Genomic DNA, 14,180 nt, shown 5'->3' with positions numbered 1-14,180 from the left:
CTCAATAGTAGTCTTGTCAAGCAGAAGATTCTCTGAACTGGAAGACAGTTTGTTTCAAATTACCCAACTGGAGAAAAAAAAAAGGATTGGAAAGAAGAAAATCTGTAAGACTTAAGGGACTCCATTAAGCATATGCATGTTTGTATTATGGGAGTTCCAGAGAGAGAAGAGTGAGGAGGAAGCATAGAAAACCTATTTAATGAAAATTTCCCAAGTCTGGAGAGAGATATGGGCATCTAGACCCAAGAAGCTCAAAGTATCCCAAATATATTAAACCCAAAAAGGTCCTCTCTGAGGCAAATCAAAGTCAAATTGTCAAAACTCAAAGACAAAGTGAGAATTCTAAAAACAGCAAGAGAAAAGTGTCAAGTCACATATGAAGGAATCTCCATTAGACAAACAGCAGATTTCTGTACAGAAACCTTTGAAGCCAGGAGAGGAGTGATATAGTCGAAGTGCTGAAAGGAGAAAGTTATTAGCCAAAGCTATCTTTCAGAAATGAGGGAGAAGTAAAGTCTTTTCCAGACAAACAGAAACTGAGGGAATTAATCGCTACTAAACTGACTAGTCTTGCAAGAAATGCTGAAGGGAGTCCTACATCTGGAAGCAAAAAGGTGGTAATCACTAACTTGAAAACACGTAAAAGTGTAAAACTCACTGGTAGAGCAGATATATAAAAGGGAAAGAGAAAAGAATTAAACCTATCACTACCGAAAACCACCAAACTGCAATGATAACAAGAAGAGAGGAAGAAAGGATATATAACCAGAAAACAATTAACAAAATGGGCCGGGCATGGTGGCTCACACCTGTAATCCCAGCACTGTGGGAGGCCAAAGCGGGTGGATCACCTGAGGTCAGGAGTTCGAGACTAGACTGGCCAACACGGTGAAACTGCATCTCTACTAAAAATACAAAAATTAGCCAGGTGTGGTGGCACAGGCCTGTAGTTCCAGCTACTCGGGAGGCTGAGGGAGGAGAATCGCTTGAACCGGGAGGTGGAGGTTGCAGTGAGCCGAAATGGTGTCACTGCATTCCAGCCTGGGCGACAGAGTGAGACTCTGCCTCAAAAAAATAAATAAATAAATAAAATGAAGGAAATAGTCCTTACCTATCAATAACAACCTTGAAAGTAAATGGATTAAATTCAAACCCAGGCAGGCAGGCACTGGGAGCCACATTGTTGGGGCCTCACGGGGGAGCAGCCTCAGGTTGAGGAAGAAGTAAGTTAATGCAGGCTCAGCCCTCGCAATAGAGCCTGGCCCCGCAGATGCTGCTGTCATTATTTTACCCTTGGTTTCAGGGTGGAGACACCCAGGTTCCTTCCCACCTCAGGGCCCTGGCACATGCTGTTCCTTCTGCTTGCTCCCCCTCCCACCGTCTGTGTTTGGTCGTCTCCTGCTCTTCCTTGAGGTGACCCAGCCTAACTATCTCTTCCTGACCACAGACCATATTGATGCACTGGTGATATGGTTTGGATGTCTGTCCCCTCCAAATCTCATGTGAAATGGGAGCCTCACTGTTGGAGGTGGGCCTGGTGGGAGGTGTTAGGGTCATGGGGGCGGGTCCCTCGTGAATGGCTTGGTGCCCTCCCTGCAGTAATGAGTGAGTTCCTGCTCTGTTAGTTCATGTGAGAGCTGGTTGTTTGGCATCTCTCTCGCTACTGCTCTTGCCATGGGACACATGTGCTCCTGCTTCACCTTCCGCCATGAGTGGAAGCTTCTTGAGGCCTCACCATGTTGGTGCCATGCTTCTTGCACAGCCTGCAGAACCATGAGCCAAATAAACCCCTTTTCTGTATAAATTATCCAGCCTCAGGTATTCCTTTATAGCAACGTAAGAATTCACTAAGACACCCCCGAAATCTCCAGATCCCTCCCTGCCTGTCACCCTTGGTGTCTATTCATTCGATGCCTGGAGGTGTAGCCTCTGTCTCCTGTGGCCTGGGGGTGGGGGTCCTGGGCAGGGCAGATGCCAACATCCCAACAGGGCTTGGCCATGGCAGCAAGAGCTCTGAGTCCTCTGGGCTCTGACTGTCCCGCCACCCATGTGGATTTCCTACCCAAGGTCCAAACCTGCCTGCGCATTCCCCACATTCCTCTGCTCCTTTCACAGGCAGCCGCTACACCTTGTCCTTATTCCATCACCCCACCCCGAGGTGCTCCAGCTCCACTCTCCTTCCAGTTAGCTCCTCCAATCCCAGGGCTACTCTTAGTCCCCACCTTTCCTCTTGCCTTACCAGCATATGGCAATGGAACCCTGAGGCCCTGCTGACACCCACAATGGGCCACTTTGGGCTGTGGACATCACCTTTTATCTCTGAAGTCATTCCCTCTGGTGAAAGTCCATCTCTAGGCCGGGCACAGTGGCTCACACCTGTAATCCCAGCACTTTGGGAGGCCAAAGTGAGAGGATCAAGAGGTCAGGAGTCCGAGACCAGTCTGGCCAACATAGTAAAACCCCGTCTCTACTAAAAAAAAAAAAACTACAAAAAAATTAGCCGGGTGTTGTGGTGTGCGCCTGTAATCCCAGCTACTTGGGAGGCTGAGGCAGGAGAACCCTGGAGGTGGAGGTTGCAGTGAGTCGAGATCATGCCACTGCACTCCAGCCCAGGCAATAGTGCGAGACTCCATCTCAAAAAAAAAAATGTCCGTCTCTACTTTATTTGTTCAACTCTGCTGGAATGTCCCTAGACCTATAGGAAAAGTCTTTTGTATGGCAAGAGTGACGCCATCATGAAGTGAAAACCCCATGATGACCATGTTTCGCTCCAGCATACCAAGCTGTCCCTGTCACACAGATAACTCCTCATAAAGATGCCTCTCTAATCTCCCCAGTGGTCAAGATTTTGCTGGAATGTCGGAGGCATAACCAATTGCACTTGTTTTACCAAAAAAAAAAAATTCTTGTGATATAAACAATACTTTCTGCAGGGTGTGGAGATCCACCATCCCATGGACAACCAAGACATCACTTCAGTTTGTAAGTTCCTATTAAATGTTTATTTCTTAGACACTGGATTTGTCAGCCTCTTTCTTTGTCCTGTTGGCTCCCTTGGCCTTTGAGGATAGGTTTGCATAGACCTGCTCACCTGCAGAACACCTTCAGACTTAGAAAGGGCCGCTGGACTCACCTCCTGTCCCTCAGAACCAGCTACATCCACTCCAGTCCTACCTTGGAATCTGCCCACCCTTTTCCAGTCTCAATATTCTTCTATGTGGATAGGCCAGGTCTCCTCAGCAGGAAGACCCTCCCCTGACCCCAACGCATGCATGGGGTAGGAGGATAGCACGTCCACTGTATCATGACACTCCCTCTACAATTTGGCAGAACTGGCAATTCTGCCTGCTAATAGGTCAGCCCACCACTGGTGAGTGATGTGGTCCTGCAGGGTGGGAGGACATCATAGGCAGGGACCACCTGTGACTGCCCACCCTCCATGGTTTGAGGAACCAGAGCCCCTCTACAGCCTTCCTCCCGAGGCTAATGGTGAGCAGGGAGAGTTTGCTTCAAGTGGTTGCATTTTCAAAGGAGCAGGGGCTGTGGGGTGGGGATGGGATCAGGGGCTGCCTAGGCCAGAGCTTCTTGCACCTTCTTGTGCTCACAGCATTTTTGGATCTTGGCAAAATGCAGATCGCTTTCCCAGTTCAGGGAGCCTGCAGCATTTACCTTGTTGGACTGGTTCCTTGGCCAAGCTGATGCTGGGGTCAGGAACCTCAAGGCAGGGGGAAGACATACCCCCCTCCCCCATGCCAGCCACCTTATGGTGCTGCTACAGCAGCTGCCTGGGTGCCCACAGCCTAACCTAGGGGCTGCTAGAGCTCTGGGGCATCATACCATGCCCCAAGGACCTCCCTCAACTTGTGGCATCAGGGGGAAGAGAGAAACACTCGCTCCTGGTGTGCTTGTCCTCAGTGGGCCAATGCTGAAACCCCCACAGGATTGTGGCCCAATTTCTCCCAGTTTGAGCAAATTCATTGGCATTTGTGCCTTTCCTGCCTTGGTTTCTCCACTTTCTCATCTTTGCTTCCTAGGATCACCTTCCAGATAAACTACCGCACCCATGTCCTGGTTTTAGGTCAACCATTGGAGTGACCAAAATAAGATCAGGAACATCTGGCATTTGTGTGATTGGGAACCCTAGGATGGGAGCACTGGGAGCATTTCCTCCATGGCACCCCCAATCCATGTCTTCCCACCCCTCTGACACACTGAAGTACTACTGCTCTTCCATCAATTATCTTTCCGATGGAAATAACCAGAGGGTGCTGCTGTTCGCAATAAAAACCTGGATAACAATTTAGGAGTTCAGGCAGGGTCTTGGCCTGGACTGGACATGAGTGAAGAGGAGGGAGTTGTCCACAAAGCCCCTTAGGTCCACAGAAAGCTCTGCAAGGCATCAGCTTGAACATGCACACGTATTTATTAGCAAACAAGACAAAGGGGGCTGGAATCTGATCCAGCAGGCAGTCCCAACCCTGTCCCTGAAGCGCCCACAGCCCAGAGGAGGTGAGCCAATACTGTGGTCCCCACTGCAGCCTCACAGTTTCTGGTGCACTCAGAATGGCTGCAGGAGTCAGGGAGCCCACAGCAGGGCAAGGAGCAGCAATAGCTGGGAGGGGTTTGGCCTGGGTGTACTGTGGGACATCACCCTCCGGATCCAGTGGAAGTACACACTGATGTTGGTGTAGACACCAGGCCGATTGGGTTGACCGCAGTCCATTCCCCAGCTCACGATTCCAACCTGATACCACAGTCCATCCTTGTCACAGACCAAGGGTCCACCTGAGTCACCCTGGGGAGCAGCATGGGTGAGCCCAGCCTGGGGCAGAGTGGGTGGGGCAGCAGAGAGGCCATGAGAGCAGGAGGGGCTGTGGGGCTAGGCAGACTGAATGCAAACCTTACTCCTTCCCATGGAATCAAGTCTCAGTTTCTACACTTTCAAAGTGGGGCAACAGCCTCCAGGGGTTGGTGGGTTAATCAGTGTAGGCAGAATTTATGAAAAATGAGAAGCATATTTTGTAGGCTCAGTAACTGAGACTGCACTGGTTTTCTCCTAAGAAATCCAAGCAATGGGTTGGGAGTGGTTGGGGGAGAAATGGTAGCTGCTCTCAGGTCTAGAGCTGGAGAGGGTGGGATTCCCTGGTGGGGTAGAGGCACTCACTTTGCAGGTGTCTACACTGCCATCCTCAGCACCAGCACAAAACATGGAATCCCGGATCATACTACGGCTAGAGGGCTGTTCAAACAGGTAATTACACCTGGTGTTGTTTAAGATGGTGACCTGTGCTTCCCGGAGGTTGTAAGGAGGTGGCAGAGGTGCTGGAGATAGGACAGAGAAAGACAGCACCCTTCACCTCTCCTCTGCTATCTGGAGCAGGGAGAGGAGAAAGGGCATGTGTTATAGTGGTGGGGAGAAGGTCCCTGACACACCCACAACACCCAGCATTGCTCTTGACTCCCCAGCACCCAGTGCATCAAAAGCAATCAACAATATCACAGAATAACCCAATAGATGGGCCAGGCTGTTGCAGTGCTTCCTGAAACTCGGTTTCTCTATCTGTAGAATGGAGATGGTAGCCCCTGCCTGAGTCCGCGGAGAGATTTCTCAACCAAAGCATGGCAGGAAGAAGGGCTACAGTAGATGAGAATGTTTATGATTAACACATGACAGCTGGGGGTCCAGGTCAAAACTTGCCATATTTGATGAAAGACATGAACCCACAGATTCAAGAAGCTGAGCAAATTCCACATAGGATAAACACAAAGAGATTTACACTGAGACACATTATAATAAAACTAACAAAAGATAAAGGGAGAATCTTATGAACATGGAGAGAGAAGTGATACATCAAGGACAAGGGATCCTCAGCAAGATTAACAGAAACAGTCAACCAAGAATTTTATATCAGGAAAAAATGAAGAAGAAATTAAGACATTCTCAGATAACCAAAAGCTGAGAAGATTTGTCATTAGTTGACCTATCCTACAAGAAGGGGATAAAGGAATCCTTCCAGTTAAAATGAAAGAACACTAGAGAGTAACTCAAAGTCATACAAACAAATAAAGAGCCCTGGTCAAGACAACTACATAGGTAAATATAAAAGTCAGTATTATTGTAGTTTTGGTGTGTAACTCCTCTTTTTCTTATGTAATTTAAATGACAAATACATAAAACAATAATTATAAATCTAGGTTAAAGGTTACACAATGAACAAAGATGTAAATTGTGACAAAAACAACATAAAGTGGAGGAATGGAGCCATATAGGAACAGAGACTTTTTTTAATACTGTTGAAGCTAAGTTGGTATAAATTCAAAGCAGGTTATTATAAGGTTTAGATGTTAATTGTAATCCCTAGAGCAACCACTAACAAAGCAAAATAAACACGGAGAAGGAAATGAGAAGGGAATCAATATGGTACTCTAAAACAATCAGTTAAACAAAAATGAGGAAATAAGAAACAAAAGAAATAAAAAATATCAGCATGGAAAAAAGATATGATGAGATCTAAAAACCAAGTAACAAAATGGCACAAGTAATTCTTTGCAGATCTGTAATTAATTACTATTAATGTAAAGGGCTTGAATGCTCCAAATAAAAAGCAGAGACTGATAAAATGGCTTTTAAAAAAATCACTGGATCCAGATAGGTTCTCCTTATAAGAGATTCACTTTAGATCCAGTGAAACACGCAGGCTGAAAGTGAAAGGTTGGGAAAAATTTCCATAAAAATAGTAACCAAAAGAGAGCTGAGGTTACTATACTCTATCAGACAAAATAGAAATTAATACAAACTTGTTATAAGAGTCCAAGAACAACATTACATATTGATAAAACAATCAAATCATCAAGAAAATATACCAATCATAAACATCTTCATACCTAACAACAGATCGCCAAAACATATAAAGCAAAATTGACAGAATTGGTAGGAGAAATAGACAGTTCTACAACAATAGTTGGAGATAATAGTTCACTATTAATAATTGATAAAATGGCTGGGCACTGTGGCTCACACCTGTAATCCCCGAACTTTGGGAGGCCGAGGTGGGTAGTTCACCTGAGGTCAGGAGTTTGAAACCAGCCTAGCCAACATAGTGAAACCCCTTATTGATACATCCCACAAAATGAACCTTGGAGACACTATGTTATATGAAAGAATCTAGACCCCCAAAAATCATATGTTGTATGTTCCATGTGTATGGAATAGAAAAAAAGCTCATAGAAAAATGATACGAAGAAAGAAAATATTTTCATATAGCTATACAATGTGTTTGTGTCTTAAGGTAGCTGCTATTACAAAACAGTAAAAAAGTTAAAATAGCAATAATTTTTATAAAGTAAAAAGTTTACAGTAAGCTAAGTTCCACTTGCTATTAAAGAAAGAAAAGGTTTTTGGGTAAATTTAGTGTAGCCTCAGTATACAGTGTTTATAAAGTCTACAGTAGTGTACAGTCATGTCCTAGACCTTCACATTCACTCACCATTCATTCACTTACCAACAGCCACTTCTAGTCCAGCCAGCTCCACTAATGGTAAGTGCCTAGGGCACAGGTATACTGTTTTTTATCTTTTTTTTTTTTTTTTTTTTTTTTTTGAGATGGAGTCTTGCTCTGTCACCCAGGCTGGAATGCAGTGGTGCCATCTCGGCTCGCTGAAACCTCTGCCCCTCACGGGTTCAAGCGATTCTCCTGCCTCAGCCTCCCAAGGAGCTGAGATTACAGGTACCCGCCCCCACACCCAGCTAATTTTTGTATTTTTAGTAGAGACGGGGTTTCCCCATATTGGTCAGGCTGGTCTCGAACTCCTGACCTCAGGTGATTCACCTGCCTCGGCCTCCCAAAGTGCTGGGATTACAGGCTCATGCGCCTGGCCTGGTTTTTATCTTTTATGCCATATCTTTACTGTGCCTCTTCTCTGTTTAGATATGTTTAAGTACATAAGTACTTACCAGTGTGTTACAACTGCTCTGGTATTTAGTGCAGTAACAAGCTGCACAGGTTTGTGGCCCAGGAGCAATGGGCTAGACCACACAGTCTGGGTGTGTAGCAGGCTCTGCCATCTGGGTTTGTGTAACTACACTCCATGATGTTGACACAATGATGAAAGTGCCTCATGATGCATATCTCAGAACATATCCCGGTCATTAAGTGACACATGACTGTAGGCTACAAATCACTGAATTGTGTCCTTCAACACTGAACACTTGAAAATTTTATGGTTTGTGAGTTGCCTCAATTTTTAAAAATCATTGCCTGAGGCTTCTGTCACCAGGTCCTCCCGAACTCCCTCTCACTCCTTCAGGCCCAGGCCAAGCTGGCCTCCCTCTCACACTGTCCTGCTGGCCCCCACAGTCCCTGGAAGGGGGAAGAACTGAGTGTTTGGTCCCTGCCCTGACAGGTGGCAGTGAGAGCAGAAAAGCAAGTGAGGAGAGAATGAGAGCAGGAGGGGCGCAGGTTGCAGCCCCAGACCAAGGAGGGGGCTGCTGTGCTTGTGTAGCGGGAACAGGGGTAGAGGGTAATGCTCACCCCGCACCCCCATCACCCCACCCGGTCTATCCCCAGCCTCACTGCCACTGGGGTTGATTAACCCCCAGCCGGTCACCCAGCAGTCCGGCCGGTGCACGAAGTTGAAGGTGGAAGACTCGATGCAAATGGGCTGGATGTACGCATTGTAGGTGACAGAAGAGGCCAGTCTCAGCAGGGCAATGTCATTGCGTAGAACCCCAAGTGCGTCAGGGTTCACAATGATGTCCTGCACTTTGTAACGACTGCTGTAGGCCCGCAGGTTCCAAGGAGTTGGCCTGGAAGTCAGCTCGCCCAGCTGGACCGTCCACTCGGAGGGATAGTAGTGCCTAGCAGAAAAGGAGAGAGGGCGGGGAGCCCTGGAATAGGGGGCTGGCCGCCTGAGCACGCTGGAGGCCCAGTCCCTGAGGCCAAGCTGCTGGGTGGCTACTGTTTGCTCATCCTGGAGGCCATTAGCAAGTCTGAGGCCCCGACCGTCCCCCCAGACTAACTTTTGGAAGCAGTGCGCAGCCGAGAGCACCCAGCGGCGGCTGAGCAGGCTCCCTCCACATCGGTGGCGTCTCCTCAGGCGCAGGCTGGCCTGCCATGGCCAGCGCCCGCGCGCGGACTCCACTCCGCCCGCCACCAGCGAGTGAATTTCCCGGTGGCCGCAGGCCTCTGGGATGGACAGACGGAAGCGGCTGAGCTGCCGGGTGGGGTGGGGTGGGGTGGGGTGGGGTGGGGTGGGCAGGCCCGCCCTGCCCGGCCTTGCCCCGGGGTGCGCGCAGCGGGGGGCTCCCCGGGGAACCGCGCGCCAAGAAGGTGACGCTAGGGACCCTCCCACGTGGTGGGCAGTGGACGGTCCCACCCCTAGGACCCATTAGTTACTTGAGAGCATCACGTTCTCGGGACCTGGAACAGAGAGCAGTAGATGGGCCCCCGTGCACCCTGGCCCAGCCGCCCTGGCTGGCATCGCGCGTCCTCGGCGCCCTACCTGACAACAGCTCCTCCTCCTGCGACTCTGCAGGACACAAGAAGTGACCCCCGCGGCCTCCACCTCCCGGCCTCCCCGCTGCCCCCGGTCCCGCCAGTAGCGCCCCGAGCTCACCCGGCTTCCCGAGTCCAGCCCCAGCCAGCAGCAGCGCCAGCAGCAGCGCCCCGCGCGCGCCCATGGCCTCCTCTCCCGCGGCCTGGCGCGCCCTCTGCCTCCTCTCGCGCCGGACCGGGGGCGCCCCCTGGGGGCAGGGCGGGTTGGGAGCTCCAGCTTAATCCTCCCAAACCGGGCCCAAGGGCTGTTTGGGGCCTCTCAGGCCTGGTAGCGCCCTGGCTTTCAGCTCCTAGGGGCGGGTCTTCAACCACATTCCTTGATGTGGCCCAGACCCGGTGGACCCCACAGTCCTTTTCTTGTCTGCAGCCCGGGGGTCCTGGCTGCCCGCTTGGTGCCCCCTGCCCTCCACCCACGACCTCCTCCAGCACCAAGGGCCTGGCCCTGAGCCAGGAGTCCCCTTAAAGCAGGTAGGCAAGGCCTTCCTGAGGGCCGGGTGGGGCCTGGAAGATCACGCCACTGCACTCCAGCCTGGGCGACAGAGCAAGACTCCTTCTCAAAAAAAACACAAAAAAACAAAAAAACAAACAAAAAAAAATTAGCTGAGCATGATGGCACACGTCTGAAGTCCCAGCTACTTGGGAGGCTGAGGCATAGAGGCTGCAATGAGCTGCGATAATGCCATTGCACTCTAGTCTAGGCGACAGATCAAGATATTGGAAAAAAAAAAAAAGAAAGAAAGAAAAGAGAAAGAAGAAAGAAAGAAAAGAAAAAGAAAGAAGAAAGAAAGAAAGAGAAAAAGAAAGAAAGACAAGACCTTAACACAGTAAAGCCCACAGCTAAAATCATACTCGATGAAAAAGTGAAAGCTTTTCCTCTAAGATCAGGAACAAGGCAAGGATGCCCAGTTTTACCAATGCCATGCAACATTGTACTGAAACTTCTAGCCAGAATAATTAGACAAAAAAAAAAAAAAAAAAAAGACGTGAGAATCAGAAAGGAAGAAGTAAAATACTTCCATTTGCAGATGACATCTTGTTTGTAGAAGTCTCTAAAGATTTCACACAAGGCCGGGCTCGGTGGCTCACGCCTGTAATCCCAACACTTTGGGAGGCTGAGGCGGGCAGATCACGAGGTCAGGAGATCGAGACCAACCTAGCTAACACGGTGAAACCCCGTCTCTACTAAAAATACAAAAAATTAGCCGGGCATGGTGGCGGGTGCCTGTAGTCCCAGCTACTCAGGAAGCTGAGGCAGGAGAATCACTCGAACATGGGAGGCAGAGGTTGTAGTGAGCCAAGTGCTCCACCGCACTCTAGCCTGGGCAACAGAGCAAGACTCCGTCTCAATAAAAAGAACTCAAGGAAACACTTTACTTACAGTTACCCATAAAGGACATTACAAAGGATACAGAGGAACAGCCACGTGGAATAGATGCACAGGGCTGGGAAGGGGCATACAGTTCCCATTCTGTCTCCAGGTGTGCCATCCTCAAGGGTCCTCCACGTGTTCAGCAACCCAGAAGCTCTCTGAACCCTGTCCTTCTGGGTTTCTATGGAGGCTTCACTACATAGCCATGATTGATTGTATCATTGCCCGTTGCTGATTAACTCAACCTTCAGCCCCTCTGCCCACCGAGAGGTTGGGTGTGGGGCTGAAAGTTCCAAGCTTCTAATCATGACTTGGCCTTTCTGGTGACCAGTCGTCTTCTAGGAGCCCATCAAGAGTTGCATCATTAGGCAGGGTGCGGTGGCTGATGCCTGTAATCCCAGCACTTTGGGAGGCCGAGGCAGGCAGATCACCTGAGGTCAGGAGTTCGAGAACAGCCTGGTCAACATGGCAAAACCCTGTCTCTACTAAAAATACAAAAATTAGCTGGGCGTAGTGGCACACGCCTGTAATCCCAGCTACTTGGAAGGCTGAGGCAGGAGAATCGCTTGAACCTGGGAGATGGAGTTTGCAGTAAGTTGACATCACCCCACAGCACTCCAGCCTGAGTAACAGAGTGAGATTTCGTGTCAAAAAAAAAAAAAAAAAAGAAACAAAAAACAAAACAAAACATATACAAAAGAAACAAAATACATTTAGGCCAGATGCTGTTACCTGCTGAAGCCCTCCCTGTTCAAAATGGGGATGAGGAAACCTTGGAGATGTGTTAAAGATATAATAGCCAGCTGGGCGCCGTGGCTCATGCCTGTAATCCCAGCGCTTTGGAAGGTTGAGGCGAGGGGATCACCTGAGGTCGGGAGTTCGAGACCAGCCTGGCCAACATGGCGAAACCCCGTCTCTCCTAAAAGTACAAAAATTAGGCCGGGCACAGTGGCTCTCACCTGTAATCCCAGCACTTCGGGAGGCCGAGGCGGGCGGATCACTTGAGGTCAGCAGTCTGAGACCAGCCTGGCCAACATGGTGAAACCCTGTCTCTACTAAAAATACAAAAAAATTAGCCAGCCATGGTGATGCACGCCTGTAACCCCAGCTACTCAGGAGGTTGAGGCACAAGAATCACTTGAACCTGGGAGGTGGAGGTTGCAGTGAGCCAAGATCATTCCACTGCACTCCAGCCTGGGCGACAGAGTGAGACCCTGTCTCAAAAAAGAAAAAAAAAATTAGCGGGGCATAGTGGCACCTACCTGTAATCCCAGCTACTTGGGAGGCTGAGGCAGGAGAATCACTTGAACCCGGGAGGTGGAGGTTGCAGTGAGCCGAGATCGTGCCACTGCACTCCAGCCTGGGCAACAAGAGTGAGACTACATCACACACACACACAAAAAGAGTTGTATGATTAGAACAAAAGACACTCCTTTCACCTAGGAAATGCCAAGGGATTAGGAGCTCTGTGTCAGGAACCCGGGTCAAATACCAAATATTAGAACAAATGATGCACCTAGCACCTCTATTGCTCAGGAAATGTCAAGAGTTTTAGAACCTCTGTGCCAGAAACTGGGGGCAGAGCCCAAATATATATCTCTTACTATATCACAATAGCACTATGACCTTTTTTGGCAGGCTTCTTTCACTTAGCATAATGTTTTCAAGGTTCATCCATGTTGAAGCAGGCATCAGTACTTCATCCCATTTTTTTTTTTTTTTTGAAACAGAGTCTCGCTCTGTCGTCCAGGCTGCTGTGCAGTGGTGCGACCTCGGCTCACCACAACCTCTGCTTCCCGGGTTCAAGAGATTCTCCTGCCTCAGCCTCCCGAGTAGCTGGGACTACAGGCATGAGCCACCATACCTGGCTAATTTTTGTATTTTTAGTAGAGAGGGGGTTTCCCTATGTTGGCCAGGCTGGTCTCGAACTCCTGACCTTGTGATCTGCCTGCCTTGGCCTCCCAGAGTGTTGGGATTACAGGTGTGAGCCACCCCGCCCGGCCACTTCATCCCTTTTAATGGCTGACTAATATTTTATTGTATGGATTTTACCACAATTTGTTTATCCGTTGATGGACAAATTGCTTTTGTAACTTAAAGAAGTCAAAAATAAAAGGTTAAACAAGTGAGATCACAGTAAAGTGTGTAGTCTAGTTAGTTGTGCTGTCTTAATGTCAATGTCCTGAATTTTGATAGTGTACTATAGTTATGGTAGATTTTACTGTTGGGAGAAGCTAGTTGAAGGGTACTTGGGACCTCGCTACTATTTCTGCAACTTTTCGTGAGTCTGTAATTATTTCAAAGTAAAAAGTTAACGCAGGGTGCAACGGCTTATGCCTGTAGTCCCAACTACTCAGGAGGCGGAGGTGGGAGGATCGCTTGAGTACAGGAGGCTGAGGCTGCAGCAGCCCTGTTCATACCACTGCACTCCAGCTTGGATGACAGAGCAAGACCCTGTCTCAGAAAAAAAAAAAAAAAAAGATCCCATGTGAAATTATTCAGACTTTCAGACTTCAGCCTGGGTTCCCAAGTCTTTACCAAAATATTTTTTCTGTCTTCCTTGATTCAATTTGTTTGAGGCAGGAGTACAGTTGGGAAAGGGGGAATTTTTTTCAGCTTTGAGAATTTAAGGCTGGGTATGGTGGCTCATGCCTGTAATTGCAACACTCTGGGAAACTGAGGCAGGAGGCGTGCTTGAGGCCAGGAGTTCAAGACCAGCCTGGGCAATATAGCAAAACCCTGTCTCTACAAAAGATAAATTAAAAAATAAAAAATATAATTTTGTCCAGGAGCAGTGGCTCACGCCTGTAATCCCAGCACTTTGGGAGGCTGAGGCAGGCAGATCACGAGGTCAGGAGATCGAGACCGTCCTGGCTAACACAGTGAAACCCCGTCTCTACTAAAAAAATACAAAAAATGAGCCGGGTGTGGTGGCACGCACCTGTAGCCCCAGCTACTAGGGAGGCTGAGGCGGGAGAATCGCTTGAACCTGGGAGGTGGAGGTTGCAGTGAGCCAAGATTGCATCACTGCACTCCAGCCTGGGCAATAGAGTGAGACTCCATCTCAAAAATATATATATATACAATTTTATAAATATAGAACAGTATAAAGAATCACCATCACTCACAAACTTACCTGGAATCTCAAGATTGCCTTTTTTTTTTTTCTTTTTCTGAAACAGGGTCCTGCTCGGTCATGCAGGCTGCAGTGCAGTGGCATGAACTTGACTCACTGCAACCTCCACCTCCTAAGCTCA

General features: G+C 48.7%; 2 protein-coding genes across 4 annotated transcripts in view; both read right to left on the bottom strand.

The window, feature by feature from the left end:
- Positions 1-14,180, bottom strand: part of LOC117976336 (nuclear pore complex-interacting protein family member A5-like) — an 82,472-nt gene that overhangs the window by 56,402 nt on the left and 11,890 nt on the right. The gene's annotated exons all lie outside the window — the stretch shown is intronic.
- Positions 4,405-12,980, bottom strand: PRSS41 (serine protease 41). 2 transcript variants are annotated; one of them, XM_055100697.3, is made up of 5 exons: positions 9,502-12,980; positions 9,020-9,185; positions 8,574-8,857; positions 5,165-5,322; positions 4,405-4,795 (listed from the first exon to the last, which is right to left on the bottom strand). In XM_055100697.3, exons 1-5 carry the CDS (start codon positions 9,677-9,679, stop codon positions 4,577-4,579), a joined length of 1,005 nt encoding a protein of 334 aa, XP_054956672.1. In that variant the 5' UTR covers positions 9,680-12,980; the 3' UTR covers positions 4,405-4,576. The 2 variants fall into 2 exon arrangements, with proteins under 2 accessions (XP_054956672.1, XP_057156144.1); XM_057300161.2 differs by lacking the exons at positions 4,405-4,795; positions 5,165-5,322 and having other exon boundaries at positions 7,303-8,857; positions 9,502-9,528; positions 9,616-12,980.

The sequence above is a fragment of the Pan paniscus genome, chromosome 18 (assembly GCF_029289425.2).
Source record: "Pan paniscus chromosome 18, NHGRI_mPanPan1-v2.0_pri, whole genome shotgun sequence".
NCBI lineage: Eukaryota > Metazoa > Chordata > Mammalia > Primates > Hominidae > Pan > Pan paniscus.
Note: the sequence above shows the minus strand (reverse complement) of the source record. Positions and strands in the feature narration are given on the sequence as shown.